At 44.2% G+C, this 23,323-nt stretch overlaps 1 protein-coding gene across 1 annotated transcript in view; it reads left to right on the forward strand.

The window, feature by feature from the left end:
• Positions 1 to 23,323, forward strand: part of LOC311325894 (protocadherin-15-like) — a gene marked incomplete at both ends in the record, with an annotated part of 380,555 nt that overhangs the window by 152,357 nt on the left and 204,875 nt on the right. The window contains one exon of the mRNA XM_084458712.1: positions 15,107 to 15,300. Within this exon, the coding sequence (XP_084314838.1) occupies positions 15,107 to 15,300 (194 nt within the window). The remainder of the gene's footprint in view (positions 1 to 15,106; positions 15,301 to 23,323) is intronic.

Genomic DNA, 23,323 nt, shown 5'->3' on the forward strand with positions numbered 1-23,323 from the left:
CTTTCATGTCCCAGACAGCAGGGCCTTGGCGGGGCGAGGCCGGTCTCCTGAGCTACGGCGAGGCCCCAGCAGCTGCAGAGATCACCTGACCTGCCTGGAGGTGGTGTGGTTGAGGGGCAGAGATCACCTGACCTGCCTGGAGGTGGTGTGGTTGAGGGGCAGAGATCACCTGACCTGCCTGGAGGTGGTGTGGTTGAGAAGCAGAGATCACCTGACCTGCCTGGAGGTGGTGTGGTTGAGGGGCAGAGATCACCTGACCTGCCTGGAGGTGGTGTGGTTGAGGGGCAGAGGGGAGGCCGGGGGAGGGGGGGTGGGCGGGGCTGGCTGGACGGTTCTCCTGGTAACCCAGCAGGAGAGTTTTGTCTGAAGATTAGAATTCCGGCATCAGATATTGCAGCTTCTTACAACGGGTAGTTCCGACCTCACAATCTGATTGGTTAAGAGCCGTTGTATATGCCACGATATACCACGAGCAAAGCCTCTTTACCATTCTATGTGAAATATGAATGTGCCAATTATGAACTGTCCGCTGGTACAGTTTCTCCTCAACAAAAAGTGCGTAACGGTCCGTTGGTACGGTTTCTCCTTAAGAAAAATGGAAACATTCAACATCAATTTTGAATTGTTCTATCCAATGTCAATTGCAGACTATATAAAAAAAAGAATAAGTAAACTACTGATACATCGTTTGCAACTGTTTCAAGGCAAGACATTGATTTGGAAAAGAGCAGAAATTAAGCTAATACAACTAAACAGTCAAATGTTTCATCGGGTGGCTAGCCGAGAAGAAAAGTGAAGTGAATTTCAGAGACATAGAGAACACTGCAATGAATGAGATGCTTAGACGGTTTTATGGCTCTATCAGAAACGGCAAAGGAGACTCTACAGTCTCAGCAGTGGACTGAACAGGGCTGAGTTTCCCAGAGGCATCGTAGCGCTACGTTCATCGTAGCGCTATGATGAACGCCATAGCTTACGATGAACGTAGCGCTACGATGCCTCTGGGAAACTCAGCCCAGGTCCATAAATGACTGGGCTCCGTGGTGGACTGAACAGGTCCATAAATGACCCCCCACTCAGCCGGTCCTGGTGTCTCATGAGGGACATTTAACTCACCAGTTCAAACTAGGTGTGTGCGGGGTTGGTGAAGAAATTGAGACGGGAGGGGAGAGACACGGCCACTCACCATCAGTCAATCACGGATGTGGACATGGACCTGCTAAGGAAGTCTGACGCGCTCAACCCAGATAATCCGAGAGGGCTAGTGAATAAGGTCTGGTTTGATCTCCAGCTCCATCTGGGCCGCAGAGGGACAGAGGGGAACAGGACGCTGAAACCTGACTCATTCATCATCAAAGTAGACGTACATGGAAACTTACTGCACTATGAGTTTCAACGAAGAAACCTAAAACAAATACGATGCACAAGGGACAGGGAAAATCGACGGGGCTTTATGTTTGAGCAGCCAGGGAACCCCCTTTGCCCCGTCACATCTCTGGAGAAATACCTCAGTAAAATGCCAAACAATGCCCCTGCGTTCTGTCTATAACCCAAAGTCTCTCCAGCAGATGATGAAGTTTGGTACTGTCATACGCCCATGGGAGTCAACCAATTGGTAGCAATGCTTTCCCGAATGTGTAAGGAGGCGGGTACCACCAAAATCTACACCAACCACTGTATTAGGAGTACTACAATTCAGAGGCTTTCAGACGCTGGACTGGAATCCAGGCAGATCATGGCAGTGAGTGATCACAGGGCGGAGAGCTCCGTTCAAAGTTATTGGAGACCATCACTGGAGAGCAGAAAAAGGTGGAGCGACATATTAATTAACCACGTCTTGCTCCGTAAATGAAATCCTGCCAGCAAAGTGACCACAAGAAAGTCTGTCGAAGGTTTCCACCCCTTTGGACCCTTATTTCTCGAATTGCACCATGAACGTGACTGTGCAAGTACACATATACCAAAAGTAGGCCTAAACACTTTGACTGGCCATCTCACACAGCTAAACAACACACAAGACTGAAGTGAGCTATAGTGCTACCACTGTCTGCAGTTCAATAAAATCTTCCTTGGAGTTTAATAAAATCTCTTTAAAAAAAATAATGTATCACATTAATTAACAGTTAGCTAGCATAACCCATTTGTGGTTGTTAATTCATTTTGACAATTAGGTCAGTTGATGTGTTGTAAATAAGATGAAGAACTGCCGCAAGCCAGTCAGCACCTGGACAGTGCTCCACGCTGAAGCGCATGGTTGTCAGCTGACCACAATCTGCCAAGGTAGGATACTTCGTTAATGGCTAGCTAGGTTGGTTAAAGGTAGGATACTTCGTTCACGGCTAGCTAGGTTGGTCAGGATTATTAGTTTTGGTTGCTAGGGCTCATTGTTCATCGCTTTGAAACTCCATAGCAACGTGCTAGTTTTAGGAACTTCCCTTCTTGGCGGAGTCCACTAAAAAAATTATATATTAAAGGAGGAGTAAAGGGAAAATGCATGTTTAGCCCTGTTTTAAGGTTACTTATGATCATATACAATTGTTCAGATCAAAACGTTGACAAAACTAGCACTTTTGAGAAAGTCTGATAATTGCTCTACCACCGTTTTAGTCATACAATGGATGTGGGTGGGCACCGTGAAAAATATTTCAAAAAACATGTTAAACACTCAATTTCAAAGATAAGAAACTCACCGAGGTGTTAGTTGGCGTTCTGACATAGAATTCACCAAGTAAGATTCTAGTTCATCTGGAAAGGCTTTTTAAAATTATTTAGCATAGAACTATTTAGTCGCAGCACATACGTGTGTAAACTTCTGCAAACTAGGTAGCCTAGCAACATAAACAATAACAATAGCTACCGTAAGTAGTTCCGCTTCCTGAATCCCCTCTGCGGATTGATCTACACATCTACAACGGTCGCTTCAATACAAGTCAATGGATTTCATAAAATGATCAATAAAACCCTACAGGATTCATACATAGCAGCAACTGTGCCGGTCGACTGCACCCGGCTGGTATAAAGGCCTTATACCCTCTCATGAGTTACTGCTTCATATACCACACCACCCTCTCATGAGTTACTGCTTCATATACCACACCACCCTCTCATGAGTTACTGCTTCATATACCACACCACCCTCTCATGAGTTACTGCTTCATATACCACACCACCCTCTCATGAGTTACTGCTTCATATACCACACCACCCTCTCATGAGTTACTGCTTCATATACCACACCACCCTCTCGTGAGTTACTGCTTCATATACCACACCCTCTCATGAGTCACTGCTTCATATACCACACCCTCTCATGAGTCACTGCTTCATATACCACACCCTGTCATGAGTCACTGCTTCATATACCACACCCTGTCATGAGTTACTGCTTCATATACCACACCCTCTCATGAGTTACTGCTTTATATACCACACCACCCTCTCATGAGTTACTGCTTCATATACCACACCCTCTCATGAGTTACCGCTTCATATACCACACCACCCTCTCATGAGTTACTGCTTCATATACCACACCCTCTCATGAGTTACTGCTTCATATACCACACCCTCTCATGAGTCACTGCTTCATATACCACACCCTGTCATGAGTCACTGCTTCATATACCACACCCTGTCATGAGTTACTGCTTCATATACCACACCCTCTCATGAGTTACTGCTTCAGTATTAGCCTACAACCTATTCATTTTGATTTCTAACAGGCTTTTTATAGCTCCCAAATTGTCCTTAAATGTCAAGTACATGGTGTCATCTAAGCTGTGTACAGGCAGACAGACATACTACAGTAGCTGGTTCCCATCTATTACAAATAATAATTCGGGTTCATGTCGTGCAGTGAGCAGCAGCGAAGGCCAATGGTTCTGTGCACCAAACAGCACCCTTCCGCCTCCTCACACTTGAGCCTGAGTCCTGAGCACTTAATTAATGTCAGCTGGAAGGGTCGCTTCCTCTCGGTTGAGTGAGAGGGGGGGTGTCGTCATTTAAATTGGCACACGGCGAAAAGTATACATAGCATAGCTCAACTATTTACTTCTTCAGAATCCAGACAATCACGTGAACATTTCCATGTATAATATGTCCTTCAGTCTTCAGAAGTGTAGGAGAGGTGATGAGTTAGAAACTCAACACTGATTCTGTCATTTTCTAGAGTGTGGCTCCATTGTTTTCAATGGAGGGGGGGAGTCATCGTTCGAACTGTCACACAGTGAAAAATATACATCGGAGAGCTTAGCTTTTTTGATTTCATGAATCCCAAGAGTCGTGTGAACGTTTGATATATTATATATAATATGTGTATGAGCTGTGTCATAGAAATTGTAGTTTCACCACCTCACCACCTCCCTCAACCTTTCACATAGCTGTGCTAATCTAATTTATGACAGGATGACCTCCAGGAGGTCAACACACCTAGATGTTGTCTGCTCCAGAATAACCATCCTTTCTCCCATTGTCCCTGCAAGAATTACCGCCTTTTCTCATGTCACGTGTCTGTATTCTCAACCACTGTTGATGATGCCTTCCATTTAATATGACGTGCACAATGGGTTAGCCAATCATATCCCTGGAAGCGTCATACCTGTGTATTGCTTGATATAAGGCCGCGCAAGACCAGACTGCGGCACTTCTGCTGGATACGACTCACGTGCGTTTCCTCTGAAGTCCTTGCGCTCGTATGTTTTCTCAATAAACCAGACTTGACCTCTGAGCAAATCTTGGCAAATCCTTTTTGACTAGATCAGTTAAAAATCTTTGATTTTTTTTTTTCCAAAATGCGCCTTTCACCATTCTAAAACTGGTGAAATTGTGCAGAAGACCAAAAGTGTTCCTTGCATTCTGCAATCAAACAAATGAAGTAATAATGAAACCATGGGGTGTTTTGAACTCAGCATGAGCCAGGGAATCCATTGCTCCCATCATTTTGAAGATTGGACATACAGTTCAAAAGTTACTGGCATAAACGCAACTCCAACTTTGACACGCTGGTGGCGCTAGAGTGCATGAGTTGTCAACAAAAAAATATGTACAGTCCTGCCTGCCCTGATCAAAGCTCTACAGCTCTAAGATCTGTATCTACACAGCAAAATCACCAGTGTTAAATTAACTCTGAGAGTGTTAAATTTAACACTAGAAAAGTGTTTATATGCGTCCACTCTTTTTAGTGTTGAATTAACACTTTTGAAAGTGTTAATGTTTTTACACTCATCAAGAGTTATTTCAACACTGTAAGGAGTTGAAAATTAACACTGGCTAACACTTGAGTAGTGTCAATAGTACTCTACACTAGTGTCAGTGTTAGAAAATCAACACTACCAGACTACACTTGACTCCAATATATTAACACTAATGGGTGTAACAATTGACTGATGGTGTAGAATATAATTTACTCGAGGGTGTAGAATATTATGGACAACCAATGCCCAATCTAGCAACTGTACCCACCACAACCACCCCACATACCTATTATTAATTTAAAAAAAATACAAGACAACAACTTGCTCCAAAATAATCTCTTATTCACAGGCTACACCACATTTCACAACAATGAACTGCATGGATTCATACATAGTTACAGTATGGGACAATGTACACTTGGTCATCAGTGTCGTATGAAAATTGCCTATCACAAGGTCTGTAGTACGCCAGGTCATCTACACAGATCACTGTGAAAACATCAGCTTTCTCCTCAATACCAAATGCATTTAAGTGATCATCAAAAAAAATGGTTGAGACTTCACAAATTAAAAGATAGGCATTGTCATCTCTAACTATTATACTGTCAATCCTGTTGAACAAAGGCATCTCATTTTCAACTGCAGAACATACAAACATCCCAACCTGATACTCCGTGCCATAGCTTTTGACCCAGGAAGTGGTGGAAACAGACGACACATCAAAAGTTTCATTCAGCGCCTCACTGCCCTCTAAACTGCTGACCAAGACTTCAGTAATGGGACCAAACTGTAATCTTTTAAAATAAAAGTTCTCAAAATGAAAAGCTAACTGACTCTGGTGTTTCTTAACCAGTGTTTTTGCAATGTTAAAGTTTTTTACAGACTTTTTGAAGAAGTTGTGCTTTCCTTCAAATCTCATGCACCACATGTGTATGAGTGGCCCAATTTTTCTAATACAGCTTGGGTAATGGATCATTAGGTGATGTTTTGGAATCAAATTGCGCTCTGGAAAGAGAGATTTAAAAAGCTTGTGATGATCAAAAATTAGATGTTTCAAATAGCAAGTCATACCATGGGTTACAGTAGGTGAAAACACAATGTTGACAATTTGAATTAAGAGGAGTAACAAGTTCCAACAGCTATCATTCCTATCAACCAAATCTCCAAATATCAATGGGGTATTCCGTAAGAGGCACCATGACTGGACAGCATTAAGGCCAAGATCTTTGCTATTGTCATCCAGTTTAAGCCCACTTGGCCTGTTTTTTCTCTGTGTATATCCATAATTGAAGCTCATAATTCTCTCAGACAATGCACTCAAGGATATGGAATTCTTCATCAAATACTGAAACAGAAGCTTTAGCTCATACTGCACCACTCCTTCTAGCAGATCGTGCATTATATCTACAGCGTAGTTGTCTGAAGTATGGAACAACTGGAGGGAATTGAGCGAACAGGCTCGTTTGACACCAAATGTTGAGGTCAAAGCAGGATTTAGTTGAATGGCAAGGAGGTGTTCTGCATGAAGGTCTTTTGAACGTAGAGTTAAACCTGGATGATCTTCACTATAAACTGACTGCAACTCTGTCTTATCAGTTAAACAAAATCTACAGCAATAATTTGCACTGAATGATTCAACGAAACCAAGAAGACCATGCAAAGCTAAATTGTCTCCAGTAACCTGAAAAACTGAACCCTTCACAGGCGTGGCTGAAAAGGGCACCTGCATTCCTTCAGTCTCTAAAATCTTGAGATCATCAATAAGTGGCTTTAGAATGGGCTCAAACCCATATTTCTTCAAGTCCACTGAGTGAAAGAGCGCTACAAGATGAATGTTCATTAACACAGAATTGAGCTTTGGTGGCAAATTTCTCAGAATAAAATAAATGCATCCCAGTTTGTGCACTCCCTTTTTTGAGCCTAATGGATTAGCAGTTTCAAAATCATCATAGTAGAGCTGGATCTGAAGAGCATGTTCTTGTTGGGAAAATAAACTATGATTCCTAAAGTAGAGACCATCACTTATATCTCTGTAAAAACCCTCCTGGTGTGGTTTTGCTTTTTGGAAACTGTTACAGAGTTCACTGTTCCTAAACATAGATGAAAGAGACCCCATGATGGGTACATACATAAACTTATCATTGACCGGAACTTGCCTATATGTGCCTGTTGTTCTATCTCTGCGCATATCAAAACGTACGCCAAGGACATGCTCTACAGGTTGTACTATTTTCCATTTTTCCTCAAAATGCCTCATCCTTTTAGATTCTGTGTTAAGACATGAAAATGGATTTTCATGTTGATCAAAACAATCCTCAACTTTCTCTAAGGTTTCTCTAGATGCATCAGAAGACAAACAATTAACAACAGCTTCTTTTGCATGAGCATGGATGTCATTAACCAGTTCCTCCATTGAGCCAGAGGCTTGAACTTGAGCAATAACAGAGCTGCACATGTCCAATATGTTTCTTTTTTCAATTGGAACGTGTGTAGTGACAGTCACGGGAGGATCCACATTTACTGGCTCTGCCGAAGTTCCAGCTACAGGCTCAAACTCTACATTGCTGACGGGATCTGAATCAACACAGTCTCCATGTGCTCGGGATAAGTGCCGCTTGTAACCAGAGTATGTGAAAAAAACAAATGAACATCCAGGCTCTCCACAGTTCAAACGCAAAGACCTTCCGGGGTACAAACCATGCTGAAACTTCAAATGTCTAAATAACACTGAACAACTTGTGTGGTGTACCTTGCAAAAGTAACATGTGAATATACTTCCGGTCAACGACGTCTATCTCTTCAAATTGCACTGTGAAGAAATCTTGCTCTGATTTCCTTGACCCGAGGACTCTCCTTCACATTGCCAACATCGATGCCATACACGGTGGTCTGCATGAATGTGTAGAAGCTGGACAGCACCTCATCATAGGACACGGCAAAAGCAAAATGTGCCTTGAAGAGCTCGTCAAAGGCAGCAACTCCGGTCTGCGTCATGCAGGGAATGACCTTCTGGTCCAGGACGATGTAGAAATCCTGGATGCTGTTGCTTCTTTCTCCGACACACAGGAGAAAGGGCTGAGCGGGGCCGGTTTCCTTGAGGAAGGTCTCCATGCTTCTCCCCACCTGAGAGAGAGAGAGAGAGAGAGAGTATTAATCACATTAAATAAAATGGAATTGGAATTGGAATTTGGTGTTGAGTAACAGCACTGCTGTCTAGAATTAAAAGAAAATGTTTGACTCCCAAGCACAATTTTATGAACACAAAGCTGCTCCTGGGTTGAAACACCATGCCTGTCTGGAGGGGAAAGAAGAAAAAAGAGAATCTGCATCACCCCCTTGAAAACTTGGCCCTTGAAAACCTCACATCAGTTGACATCTTAAGTGCAATGAACAGTTCTGAGAACATACTTTCATGAACTTAATCAGGTGGCAGCAGCATCCAATGCGCTCATCTTTCCAGTCTTCTTGCCCTTGCATGTTGGAGGTAAGAGGTGAAGAAGCAGAAGGATGGCAGCCACCTCACAGTCCCACGCTACAGAATGAGAATTAACACCATAGCAATTACTTTCACTTAACGGAAGTTTTTTTTCATGTATTTTCCAAATCACACTATGGGTTTTTAGATAAAAATGGTCAGCAGTAATGTACAGCATATGTGATTTGTAGTAAAGGGACCAAAACATGAAAGAACAACTGGTCCAATGATGTGTTGTGTTGACTTCACAGAGAATACAGTGAACACTCTAAAGGCATGTGAAATCTACTGTCCAATTTACACTTACCACCATCATCAGACTCCTGTTGTGCAGACAAAAGTAGCTCATCCACACGTGCACTTTGAGGTAGATTTTTGCAATCCGCAATGACCCTCGGTTTGAAGTATGTTGGCCATTTTGCAAGGAATTTACCAGACACTTCCTCACCAAAGAGCATTGTGAAGTCTTGGTCAATCTTAAACACAAAACATAACTGACACATTAGAGAGCAAACAAATAAAGCAACCAAGCTGTCAACAATTAATTTTATGTCTTACCAAGCCAGATGTATCCAGGAATCTTGGAAAAAGGTCTAGGACAGTGGAGGCTGTGGCTGGGTCTTGAACCACCTGTTGTCTGTGCTGAAATGTTGCCTTCATTTTGTCTTTGACAATGGCCATGTCACTTGAGTGCCTCATCACCGACATAGCTTCCTTGCATTCAACACCTGCCAACTGCCTCACAATTGAACGCATGTTGCGAGGAGTCTTGGGGCCATCTTGAAAACTGGACTTGGATTTCTTGATTTCTTGAGCAGAGTTGCGCTGAACAGTTTTCAACCTCCATGCCAGGTAACCGGAACCACTCTGGTGATCATAGAAATGTTCCTGTTGATTAAAAGAAAAAAAAGGTAAAACACAAGCCTGTTTTTTTTTCCTGCTCAAAATGATATGCCTACAATGAATAGAATATCTCCACAACCACAAAGGCCATTATATGTTACTGTGTCTGAGCAAATAGAGCTAGGACATTGTAAAAAATCAAAAATTCAATCCTCGCCTAAAAAAAACAGCTTTTAGAGTGAATATCAGCTTGGAAATATGAGATAGTAGGCCAAAACAACTTTGAATCATTATCCCAATGTATGATCAGTACTTATGCAAAGTAAGATGATTGTAATGGGTGCCAGTGCCATTCTAGAGACCTTTTATTGTAGCTATGTCTATGCGGAACTCCAAATTGTGCCATCTGGAGATATTCTGGGATCAAGATGAGTGCTATTTGACCTCATGTACAACACTATAAAACTAATTATATTTCACTGACATATCACTATAGGTATAGATTCCATCCAAATTGTGAAATAGAGCAATATATAAATTCCCTGGCCCATATTCATGCCATACTGTGGCGGCTGTGGCTCAGGAGGTAGAGCGGGTCGTCCAATGACCGCAGGGTCGGCGGTTCGAATCCCGGCTCCTCCTGTCCACATTTCGAAGTGTCCTTGGGCAAGACACTGAACCCCAAATTGCTCCCAATGAGCAGGCTAGCACCTTGCATGGCAGCTGCCGCCATTGGTGTGTGAATGTGTGTGTGAATGGGTGAATGAGAGGCCATTGTAAAGCGCTTTGGATAAAAGCGCTATATAAGTGCAGTCCATTTACCATTATACTGGGAATTCACAGTTCGTTGCCCTACAGGTCAAAAAGCTCCACCCTGTGGACAACTCAGTATATAACAGTGAGTGGAATATACCACTCAGTGGCTGTATTCCAGTGAGATAGTAACAGTCACAAAATCTATACTAGTCATAAATCTTTACTAGTCATATGGCAGACACCAAATCTACCATTCAGTCCAATCAAAGATTAATGGAGCTAACGGAGCTATTCTAAGTCTTTGGGGTTTGTGGCGCGTTTATAAAAGTGCTTGCCATGTAAGCTGTGTTTACCGGAGATAAAAACGTTTTTTTGGGGCGTTGTAGCTGAGCTTTTTCTCGTGCGATTCGTGTCCATTCGCATCCATTTTGATGTAGGCTTGTTTGTTCTATACTCCAGTGCACGCCGGGGGGAACCGTCTAGAACCTGGGGTTGTAGAGGATGTCAATACTCACATAGCCATTCTTTGAATCCGGGTCCTTCAAGTTTGGGAACAGGCTTGTAATGCCAAGTGCGTAGAGAATGCGGACATTCACTGGAGGGCTTCTCCTGAAAAGAGACACATGTATCATTCACCCCAAAACAACAACTTTCATAACTTTCAATTCCCCCCATATACAATGAATGGGATTCTGTTTTAATTCGCGGCTCCGACCCGTGATTCGGATCCGCTCCAAAATGTATCCGATTTGTCCGTGCCCCATGCTACACTCCTTCACCAATTTTTGTGCAAATCAGGCTGATTGTTTTTGCGTAATCCGTAATCCTGCTAACAAGACACACACGGGTGAAAACATAACCTTCCGCCCTTGCGGCCTTCTGGCATCCGGAGGAAAAAAACATGAGTAAAAACTGTTATTTTAAGGGCATATTCACTTACCCATGACTGTCTACCATATCTGCCACAAGTATGTTCACCATATTTCTTCTTGTAACATCACAAATGCTGTTTGTTTTCTCGTATTCTTTGAATATTTGGTCACCCCCGGGCTTTGAATACAGGGCTGCTTTGATGGTCTGAAACAACAATTACATGACATTCATGCAGTGCACCTTCAGGGAAGACAAACATTCAGGCTGACATACCTACTGTACCTGCAGTACTGAAGTAACTATTGTGTCAAAATAATATTTTCCCGTAGGGTTAGACCAATATATCAGGGTCCTTTTAGGAATATCAGATATTGGTGTGTCCATGTCTTTCCTCACTGGCTGGTTGCATCATGAGATGTATTCTTTTTTTTTTTTAATTTAAAAGATATTATAATATGTATAATATTTAATATTGGTATAAAATATCAGCTACTGACAGCTTCAGAAAACATATCAGACCCTAGTTTAAAGATAACTTACATCTCTTGCAACGTTGCCATCAAGGGGTCCTTCAACCAGCTTTCTTTTACGCGCTTTGGTAGATTCCAGTATTACTGTTGAGTCTGAACCTGATGATGACCCTTGGGATGCATGTGATAGTGACCGCTCTGATAAAGATGAGCCCTCTGAAGACTCTTCCTCAACACTGTTGCCTAAGAACACAAATACAGCCTTGTATTTGGCATGAATAAACATGACACTCAAATTACCTCCTTGTAAAAACTGGGAGTAATTGTAGTCATCCTCTGTCTGTGGTACCCTGACCCATTTGCTCACTCCCTTATACTCTACAGGAACCAGCATATCACTTCAAAGGGAAGAATGGCAGAACACATACACAATCTACTTACAAAACGTCTTACACACTTGTCTACTATACTGTAATAGCATACAGCTCTCTTTCTCTCAACAATAACATAGGCCTTAATTACTTGAGTATAAATGAACACATCTAAACCTCCATCACTGGTTATTTTTGTGGAAATTCAATGATAATTAAAAACCAGATTGATATTAACACACAAATACAGCAACCTACTAATCTCCCACTAGATGCTACCGCTGCATCGCAGCTACATGACACGTGATGTGACTGACAGTTCCCACAGCCATCCTTAATTAATTGAAAACATCGTTGCAAAAATATTCAAGAATTGTACAGATTAACCTTGGATTGTGTCAGATGGTGTCAACTAGATAGATAGCTTTTTCGACCTCATGGTAGCTAATGCTAGATAATGGGGGGCTACGCTAGCTAGTCCTGGGGGGCTAAGTTTTTGTGACGTGGACCAGTCACGGACTCCTTAGACAAATGGGGTTGCACGTAATCCATTTTCTTTATTTGCGAGCTTGCAACGTACACCGGTTACAACGTTAGCTGTTCCCACTTGTTAGCTAGCTTCCCCACCCTGCTCTCACTGACGGGGACCCCATCAAATGGTGTGGCATACTTAGCTAGCCGTTCTAGCTCAAACACAAACACGTAACCCTTAACTAACACAACAGAACTTTTTTTACGGACATTATGACCTTAACGGTGTTTTTGAACGATTATTAGCTGGCCCGAACACCGGCCGAACTGGGAAATGCAGGGAAATATGCAGATTAGCTACGGCACAGCCTGCCATTGTCCTGGCTAGGGAACCAGTTCGCTACACTATTAATAAAGCTGCTACTACACACCACTGCCTAAAACCTGGACAAGTTGCCAGGAGTTATGTATTTTTTAACGTGACTCAGAAAACTGTTAAAAATGACGCACCTTTCTCTCCTCTATCTGTAGTTGCTAGTTATCCTGTTCGGCTCCAATGTGCTCTATCTTGTAACGGCTCCAATGTGCTCTCTGATCTCACTCCAGTCGGTATACGCTTCGGCAGTTGCAAGTGAAAACTAAGACAAAAACTATAATCAAAAACGGTGGCACATAGATAGCAAAGTTCATTATATTCTCCCGACAGTATGCTAAATTAAAGTTAGTATTAGCTAGCTAACGCTAGTAGACTACTAACGTTACTGAGTTCACGCTAGCAATCGGCCAGTTCCACAAAAACACGTTTTAAAATGGGATGTGGGATTTAAAGATCAAATATTTTCATACAAATGCAATTCTGTTCAGACTTGATGGTAATACTTATGCTAATATCACCCTAAAACTAAATTTTATCGACAAAAACTTACCGCAGCAGGAGGAAAAATGGCGAAGGGCGAACGCAGATTGACTGTCGAGGGCGCTTCTTCACCGGAATTGAAGGTGTGGTTAAGGGTGTGGTCAATTTAACACTCAGAGTGTGGGCATTCTCGAAACGTCCAAAATCCACGCCTACACTTTCAGGAACTGACTCTTGAAGTGTTAGTTTAGATAATTTCATTGTAAAAAAATAACACTGACCTCTGTTAATTTACACTAACACTGGACAATTAACACCGGCAGTTTTGTTGTGTAGTTGTAACTGCAAGGTCCCACTAAGAAAGTCTGTTTTTGCCCAATCTGCCTTTTCGTTCAAGACTATCAAAGAATGGAACAGGCTTCCTAGTAACATAAAAAATTCCATCAGATATGTACTTTTGTCATACCTTGAAGAATTGGCTCTTGAGCAATCAAGTTTGTCCCCACTAGGTGGCGCGCGCACACACACACACACACACACACAAGATGGCTGGATAGATGGCTGGATAGATAGATAGATAGATACGCAATTTGTATTCTTGCCTTTTTATCGTGTCATGTGTTGTCAGTTAGTTGATTTTATTGTTATTTGTTTCATGTAGGACTACAGATAGAATGTAGCTCTGAGCTAAATCTGGTGTACCCATTTTAATGTTCAAGAACATTTTATGTATGCACATATGGTTTTGATAGATTAAAACATTACTGAGATATGACCCCCATTCCTGTTTTGCAGCTTTTCTGCCAATTTTGATTGGCTATCACGTGCCAACGCAATGGACAATCAAAAATCACTACAACTTTTGTGGACATCGGTCTATAGATTGTGCATACTGCATTTCGTGCAGATTGGTGGAAAAAACCTAGGAGGAGATACATTTTAAGTGTTTTACACAAAGTACAAAATGGCGGAAAATCCAAGATTGCGGACAATGACTTCATGAGGTGCGTTGAACTCGGCTTGAGCCAAGGATTCCAAAGGTACCTCGTTTTTCAAAATCAGACTTACGGGTCAAAAGTTGCGTGCATAAAAGCATTGCACGTTGGTGGCGCTAGAGGGTTCGAGGTGGACATGAGTCTTGGTGAGGAGACTCAGGGGACTGTCATGAATGAGTGTGCCAATTTTCACAACTTTTCACCATACGGTTCTATAGGCTGCTATAGACTCCCATGGCAGAAGAAAGAAAGAAAGAAAGAAAGAAAGAAAGAAAGAAAGAAAGAAAAAAAGAAAGAAAGAAAGAAAGAAAGAAAGAAAGAAAGAAAGAAAGAAAGAAAGAAAGAAAGAAAGAAAACGTACAAACACAATGGGTGCTGCAGCAGCTGCGCTGCTTGGCCCCCAAATAATATACGGTGCAGGGAGAGGCAGACCACCTGAATGGGTGTTCTGTTCAACTCTGGTAAATAACATTTCTCACATCTGTCTGGAACACACGGGTCAGGAGTTAGGAAGGTAATAACTGTTCTAGATGTTCCAGAATAAATTAGAATTAATTTGATTTATGAAGCACTATTAAGTGCTGAAACAATCTCAGTCATTAATGAAGAATATAATTGAATATATTGTCTTGTACTATCATTAGAGGGACCAGGATGACCCCCGCTAGAGACGGTTTCTACAGTCTCAGTCAACATGTCAGTGATGGAAACTTAGAGGTTACCACCACGCTGCAGGACGAAACAGGCAAATACTGAAATCTCTCTCTCTCTTTCTCTCTCTCCTTCCTTCCCTCTGTCCTGCAGCTGACAGCGCCGGACGTTGACGAGGGTCTTAATGGTCTGGTGACCTATGCCATCCTGGCTGGCGACCAGGGCCACTTCGTCATCAACCACCGCTCGGGGCGCATCACCATCGCGCCGGGCGTGGCGCTGACCGTGGGTCAATCCTACGCCCTGACCGTCAGGGCCTCAGACAATGCCCCCGGGATCCAGAGAAGGTACCCTTCCTCAGCCATACACCAGAAGGGCTTCCACCCCACTGGTCCTCATATGGATATCAGTATCAGGCCATTGTTTAACCCCTTCATTCAGACAGGAAATCATCCATCCCTCCCCCAGCACATGTTAATGAAGTCAGTAATTGCTTTTACTCATGCTGGCAGTAGTGCTATGTGTCTTTCACAGATGAGACACTGTCTAATTTGTACATGTAGTGATTAGTAGAGAATTCTGCTCTGAAAAGCCTTGATTATCTTCTGAAGAGGCCCTGGGAGGTGAAATATGATAATGAAATATTGACTCAGGCAACGGGCGGCTACTTGTTCTGTCAGACTTCTCTCACCCATTCTCCTTTATTTGCATAAAAGGGCATGGGCGATTTTGATAGGGGGGGCAGGGGGGGCAAGATATATAGATGTATTTGTTTTATTACTAATTAACACAATTATTAAATACATAATTGTGGTTTGTACCAGTTTGTGTTAGGTCATCATTCATTTTAAAACTGTATGTATTACTTAAACTAGGCTACCTTTAAAAAAAAATATCATTCCAGAATTGGAGGACAATTAGGCATCTAAACTTATGAAAAACTGACTGTATTTAAGAAAAACAGGCAAAAAAACATAAAAAATTTGATTGGTCCAGATCAAGCATCAAAGGTACACTTTTTATGAGAGGTTTTATTTGCTGTGTGTGCTATGCTTGGCGCAACCCTGTTACCAAAACTCAGGAACCTGAAAACAGTTTATTTTAAAATATTTTTCAGTAAATCCTTAAACCATTAAGTGAAGAAAGTCACATTCACCATGAATACTCACTCATTTCAAATAAAATGGGATTATACACATTTAATTTTATGCAACCCTGTTCCTCATCCTGCATCCTGTTCCCCTTGCTCTTCCTTATTGTCATCGATTTTACGATGAGGAAGACCCTCGCCGGGACACACTTCGGCATCAAGTGGGGTCAGGGCAAACTGACCGATCTGGACTTGGCAGATGACCTGGCTCTGATCAGCCATACCCACGTTGCACTCCAGGAAATGACCAGCAACCTCCAAGAGCATGGAGAAAAGGTTGGTCTACGGATCAGCCACGAGAAGACCAAGGCTATGATCGTCGGACAGGATCAACATCACCACCACTCACTCTAGGCGAACATGACATCGAGTATGTCGAGAACTTAATTTATCTCGGCAGTAACATCTCGGGTACAGCAGACGTAGAGAAAGACGTACGAACAAGAATCGGCAAAGCTGCAGGTGTGTTCCAACGGCTCCGCAACATTTGGTCGTCCAAAGCCATCACCACGGCCACCAAGCTCCGCCTCCAATGTCAGTAGTCATTCCAACAGCGACCTACGCCTGCGAAACATGGACGAGGACTGCCAGCATTACCAACAGGCTGGATGTCTTCCACCGACGATGTCTCAGAACCATCTTGAGGATCTCATGGCAAGACCACATCACCAATGAAGAGGTGATGAGAAGGGCAGGGGTGGCACTACTGTCTGACACGGTCTCTGCCAGGAGAAAAAGAATGGCTGGACTCCGACTGCCAAAAGAGAGACCAGCGAGTGTGGCAATGGACTGGTTGCCAGAGGGCGGGAAGAGGAAAAGAGGGAGGCCAAGGAAGACGTGGAGACATGCGTTTCAGGAAGACCTAAGAGAGATGGATGTCAGCTGGCACGGTGCAAGAAGGGTCGCCAGGGACCGCAGCAAATGGAGGGGACTCGTCGCCCAATGTTCCCATAGGAACGGGAGGAACTAAGTCTAAGTCTAAGTCTGTTACTCAAATTATGGTAACAGGGTTGCAAATCCATGCTAATGTTTGCTCAGGAACAGATGCTAGCTGAGTAATGTTTCTTAGCATCAAGGTTGAGGTCAAACATAGTTATATGAATAAAAAAAGAAAATAAACAAAATATTTGTCTTATTTTAATAATATGAGTAACAGGGTTGCATTAGTTAGAGTGACACAGTCAATCAAGGCTGAACATATTTGAAAAATATGAAAAGTTGAAGAGAGGACTTACCTTTGGTCTTGCCATTTCCTTACCTAATGTCTTGATGATGTAATTTCCTGTGTGACATGTAACTCACAGTCTTTTCTCTTCCTCTGCTAGGCTGAATAGGTTTAAGTAACAGGGTTGCATGCATGTTGTGGGACACAACTTAACTATTTAAAATATGTTGAATAATAATAATAATAATAATAATAATAAAACAATTATAAGAGACATAGATCAAGAAAATAATAACAAGAAGTGCAAGTGCAAAATGCTGTTTTGGGGGGTGCATGAAATATTACGTATTTTAAAAAATATTTCGGAATAATTTTTTCAACAACTATATTTATGTTTGGTCTCAGGACAAGTATAAATTACATAACAATGTCATGTTTTAATATTTTTGGTTTATATTCTATGACATTTCATGGCTGGGACAGAAAATCTCCAATTCTGGAATGGCCCATATATTCATAATCCACCAATGGCACAACTCATCCGACGACCTCAACTATTTCAGGTTTGATCTGTTACTGTAAAAAAATTACTGTGCTGCTCAGTGATCAACAAGCTACAACTAGCCAACCTGCTCACAATGGCGAAAAGAGCTATAAAAACAATTGACCACTTCTTCATAAAAAAAAAAAAAAACTCAATACTAATGAAGAAGCTACCACTCGAAATGACAGCGCAGCAGGTGAAATCGAATGCAGAAGTGCTCCAGAGGCTATCGGAGCTAGCACACTAGCACTAACACTAACACTAACACTAGCACCAGCACTAGCAACATCACCATCGGCGAGGAAGCTAGCACCAGCAGGCAGTTGCAGTTTGATGTTGTGATGTTGGGTATGGCCTAGTGATGTAAATGTAGATCCTCAGACAGTTTGATTACCGGAAGCCATGAATCACGTGGGTTTATTAAACAATAAATAAGCATATAGTGTTACAACACAATAGCCTAGATACAATAACTAGGATGAGTACAATTATGGCACTGTTATGACAATTGTTACAATACCGTACAGAGTGTTGTCGCAGGGGAGTTGAGTAGCAGTAGAAGCCAGGAAATTAGAGAAGAATGTAGCGTGAAGAATGCAGTATTATGGTACAGCTGTTGAGCGGCTTAAGGGGCTAGCAAGCTAGCATGTTAACAGGTTACAAGGCTAGGAGGCTAAGAAGCTAAGCTAAGCTGCGCTACAAGGCTAACAGTCTGGTGGCTCTTTAAATGCCCTCTTAACCAGGGGGTGGGGGCTTTGTCATGTGACATCTCAGGTTATTGCAGAACCCTGCAATGGTACAGTGATCTAGTCATTTGTCGATCAGCCAGGTCAAGATTAGATCGTTGCTGGGGAAATCAGAATATTCTAGCGTCTCTAATGTCTAGTTGAGCAATCCCACCTGTTGCTTACTGGAGGGACTGGTCAGCGAGAAATGCGTCCAAGAGCATTCCCTATTCAATCAAAGCTTTATTTGTATAGCGCATTTCATACCCAGAGGCAACACAATGCGCTTTACAGAGAACAAGGGAGGTGGGCATACGACCCACTCTACATATTCCAGAGGGAAGAAAAAAAACAGTAATCACCCGGGGGCCAGATAAGTGAGCTGTAAAAATTCTTCCCTGACCCCTCTCAACAAGGCGATCGAGCAAGCTCCAGGATTATGTTTGTCTACCGGCTAAGAACATTTTTAAAGCAATACATTACATTAAATTACATTTCAGAGTGAGAGAGGCTAAAAGCATCATAGGAGAGAGAACCTATTAGGCCTCAAGGCTGTGTAGCTATTAAAATAATATTTTAATATTATTTAATATTTAATAATATCACTACACTGTGTCTAGGGCCGAGGCAAAAGGCAAAAGGTTATCAGAGTTCACTGTAGCCAAAACTGGGTCTCCTCTAGCAATAGTGCATTTTACTGGAAAACAACGAAAAGGTGAAGTTCTTGCCCACTTCACTAGTGCTCGGTCATAAAGTCATATTGACATGCTCGTGGTGTCTTGTGATGGTGATGCGTTGTGCATATTGAATTGCCATACATATTTCTTATTTGCATACTGTTCACAACTGGCATTCTTTGTAAAAAGACGGGACGGGACGGCAGAACTGTTTAGTTTTTTTTCTCACGTCAAAATGTTGCCCCCTCTACTCTCAGAGGGTAAAATCGCCTATATAAAGGAGAATGGTGAGTGTGTGTGTGTGTGTGCGTGCGCGTGTGTATGTGTGTGTGTGTGGAGTTTAAACCTCTGGTGGAGAGAATGCAGGGTCATTCCGGTAGCTGCAGGACTGTGTGGAGTTTAGATGCAGTCCAGTGATGGAAGGTTTTCAGTTTAGATGCAGTCCAGTGATGGATGGCTGTCAGAGTAGATACAGTGATGTAAGGCTATGAGTCAAGCACAGGCTTGGCAAGCACTGTGTGTGTGTGTGTGTGTGTGTGTGTGTGTGTGTGTGTGTGTGTGTGTGTGTGTGTGTGTGTGTGTGTGTGTGTGTTTGTGTGTATGTCTGTGTGAGTATGTATATGTGTGTGTGTGTGTGTGTGTGAGAGAGAGAGAGAGAGTGTGTGTGTCATGTGTTTGTGTGTGAGAGAGAGAGTGTGTGTGTGTGTGTGAGAGAGAAAGAAAGACAGAGAGAGAGTGTTTGTGTGTGTGTGTGTGTGTGTGTGTGTGTGTGTGTATGTGAGAGAGAGTGAGAGTGTTTGTGTGTGTGTGTGTGTGTGTGTGAGAGAGTGAGTGTACAGTATGTGTGTGTGAGAGAGAAAGAAAGACAGAGAGAGAGAGTGTGTGTGTGTGTGTGTGTGTGTGTGAGAGAGAGAGTGAGTGGATGTGTGTTCCAGCAGCTTATTTATTTTAATTATAAGGTAAAACCCCCAGGTAGTGGTTGAAATCCCATTATACTGTAGATATTGCATTGGCTGTATTTCCTACAGAAGGCATGCTGTGAGGGTCTATTGAATGAGGTTGTATTTATTGATCAGTATCAATCTATCATTGACCATATTACCAACAATACCAACAATATTATTGTATCCAATTAATAAATTAAATTAAATTACACAGGACCTGAGGAGGGGGTCTTTATTCGGCCACAGTGACACGCACATTGCACCAGTGTTTCCTGTGGAATTGATCTCTTGGTGTGGTAGTGTCAACTTTGAGACTGCCAAAATAGGGAGGATTTCTGTACCAGAGTGGGGGGGTTTGGGGGTCCTCCCAGAGAGGACCTCCCCGAGAGGCCTAATAGGTTCCTCCCACAGAAAAAAATAAGTTTCAGAGACTTTGTTTCCTGCATTTTGGTGACTTTTAAAGAATGAAAATAACAAAATAAGTATACCGCAACAGCATTTTTTTTGTTAAATACCTATTTTATTTTTTAATTATGGTGTGAGAACATTTAATAGAATGTTTTTATTTAATAGAAATTGATGCTTGATGCCCATTGATGCTTAACCACATGCTCAGAATTAACTCAAATCATCAAACTGTCTTTCTAATCTCTCATCTTCACTGTCTCCTGTCCCCTTCCTTCTCCTCTCTCTTCTCCTGCTCTCCTCCCAACAACCTCTATCCTCTCTCACCTGTCCCTCAACTCTGTGCCGGTCCTGTCCTCTCCTACCACAACACTGCTTTTTTACATGGCTAAATAATAGCTTAGGCTATGCTTAACTGACATGTGTGGGCCGTCTCTGACTGACAGGCAGCAGCGCTAGGCTAGCTCAGATGGAGGCTCCGGCTCGACTCAAACAAGGACTACTGGGTGCATGTGAAGCATGTGTGCATGTGTAGTCTGGGTGCATGTGTAGCATGTGTGCACGTGTAGTCTGGGTGCATGTGTAGCATGTGTGCATGTGTAGTCTGGGTGCATGTGTAGCATGTGTGCGTGTGTAGTCTGGGTGCATGTGTAGCATGTGTGCATGTGTAGTCTAGGTGCATGTGTAGCATGTGTGCATGTGTAGTCTAGGTGCATGTGTAGCATGTGTGCATGTGTAGTCTGGGTGCATGTGTAGCATGTGTGCATGTGTAGTCTAGGTGCATGTGTAGCATGTGTAGTCTAGGTGCATGTGTAGCATGTGTGCATGTGTAGCATGTGTGCATGTGTAGTCTAGGTGCATGTGTAGCTCCATGTTGCCAGTTGTCATCTGCGAATGATGAGACCAAATAGGCCAGAGATGGGCACCTCTTATTGGAACGTTATCTAGCTCTGTTTGAGTCTACTTATGTAAGGGGGCTGGTTGGCTAGCTGACCCAAACGCAGGACCACGGACACAGACGGACAGTTCCAAGCCCAGAGGGCGGTTTAATATTAAAGCGGCAGTACAGAGGGCAAGGCAAAAGGGTAGTCAAGTTCAGGCAGGGGTCAATCGATCAACAAACAAAGTCGAGAAAACGTAATCCAAGCCGTGGTCGAGGTCCGGTGAGAATGGGTCGGGGAAGCCGTGTGTCAGTCCAGGAAAAGAGCAGCAAACAAAACCGGAATCTGGAGGGGTGGAGAGTAGAATGAGTAAAGGGAAAAAAAACAACTATAACAACTACTATAACGGGAACTTCAGAAACCACAACTTGCCACAAGGAATCTTAGGGAAGAACTGGCGACGAACGTTGGGAAGACCGGGTTCTTATAGGGGAGGTGATTAGATGAGTAGTGGCAGCAGGTGAGCCGCGCCCTCGGAGCTCGTTAGCGGAACCGTGTTCAGGTGTGCGGGGGTGATTACGTCGGAGGGCGCGCAGAGCGCGCGCTGAAGTGGAAGGCCGTGGTGTGCGCGCTGCGGGAACGGTGGTGGGAGCTGGAGAGCGCCCAGGCGGAGGCGGAGCCGTAACAGGACCCCCCCCCCATGCGGGAGCCACCGGGCGACCTACCCGGGGCATCCGGGAACTCCCGGTAGAAGTCCCGGAGGAGAGCTGGGGACATGATGCGGGAGCGGGGCTCCCACGACCGCTCCTCCGGACCGAAGCCCTCCCAGTCCACCAGGTAAACATACCCCCGGCCCTGGCGACGGACCTTCAACAGCCTCCTCACAGGCCACTGCGGGTGGCCGTCAACCAGTTGAGGAGCCGGGGGAGCCGCCGCCGGGGGCACGAGGGGGCTGGTGACGTGGGGCTTGATCCGGGAGACGTGGAAGACCGGGTGGACACGCCGCAGGGAGGAGGGCAGGTCCAGCCGGACCGCGACAGGGTTGATGACCCGGCTGATAGGGTAGGGACCGATGAAGCGGGCCGACAGCTTCCCGGAGTCGGTGTCGAGAGGCAGGTCGGCGGTGGAGAGCCAGACCCGCTGACCGACCTTGTACTCCGGGGCCGGGGTGCGTCGACGGTTGGCCCCGCGGCTGGCGCGCTCAGCGGCACGGAGCAGCGCCACGCGTGCGGACCTCCAGACCCTCCGACAGCGGCGGAGATGGGCCTGGACGGACGGGACCGCCACCTCGACCTCCTGGAGCGGGAACAGGGGTGGCTGGAACCCCAGGGAGCACTTGAAGGGCGACCTGCCGGTGGAGGAGTTGACCATGGCGTTCAACGAGTACTCAACCCAGGGTAGGTCCCGGCTCCAGGAGGACGGGTGGAGGGAAGATACACACCTGAGGGCCGCCTCCATACACTGGTTGGCCCTCTCCGCCTGCCCGTTGGTCTGGGGATGGTACCCAGACGATAGGCTGACCGTGGCCCCAAGTCCCTCACAGAAGGCCCGCCACACCCCTGAAGTGAACTGGGAACCACGGTCAGACACAACGTCCAGGGGAAGGCAATGGTGGCGGAAGACGTGATGCTCCAGCAGCCCAGCCGTCTCCGCCGAGGTGGGAAGCTTGGGGAGAGCCACGAGGTGCACCGACTTCGAAAACCGGTCCACTACGGTCAGGACGACGGTGTTACCATGGGACGGAGGGAGACCGGTGACGAAGTCGAGCGCGATGTGGCTCCAGGGACGGCTGGGCACAGGGAGGGGACGCAGCAGGCCCGCTGGCGGTTGGTGGGAGGTCTTGCACCTGGCGCAGACCGGACAGGTGGCGACGTACTCC

Source organism: Borostomias antarcticus, assembly GCF_949987555.1.
Source record: "Borostomias antarcticus genome assembly, chromosome: 25".
NCBI lineage: Eukaryota > Metazoa > Chordata > Actinopteri > Stomiiformes > Stomiidae > Borostomias > Borostomias antarcticus.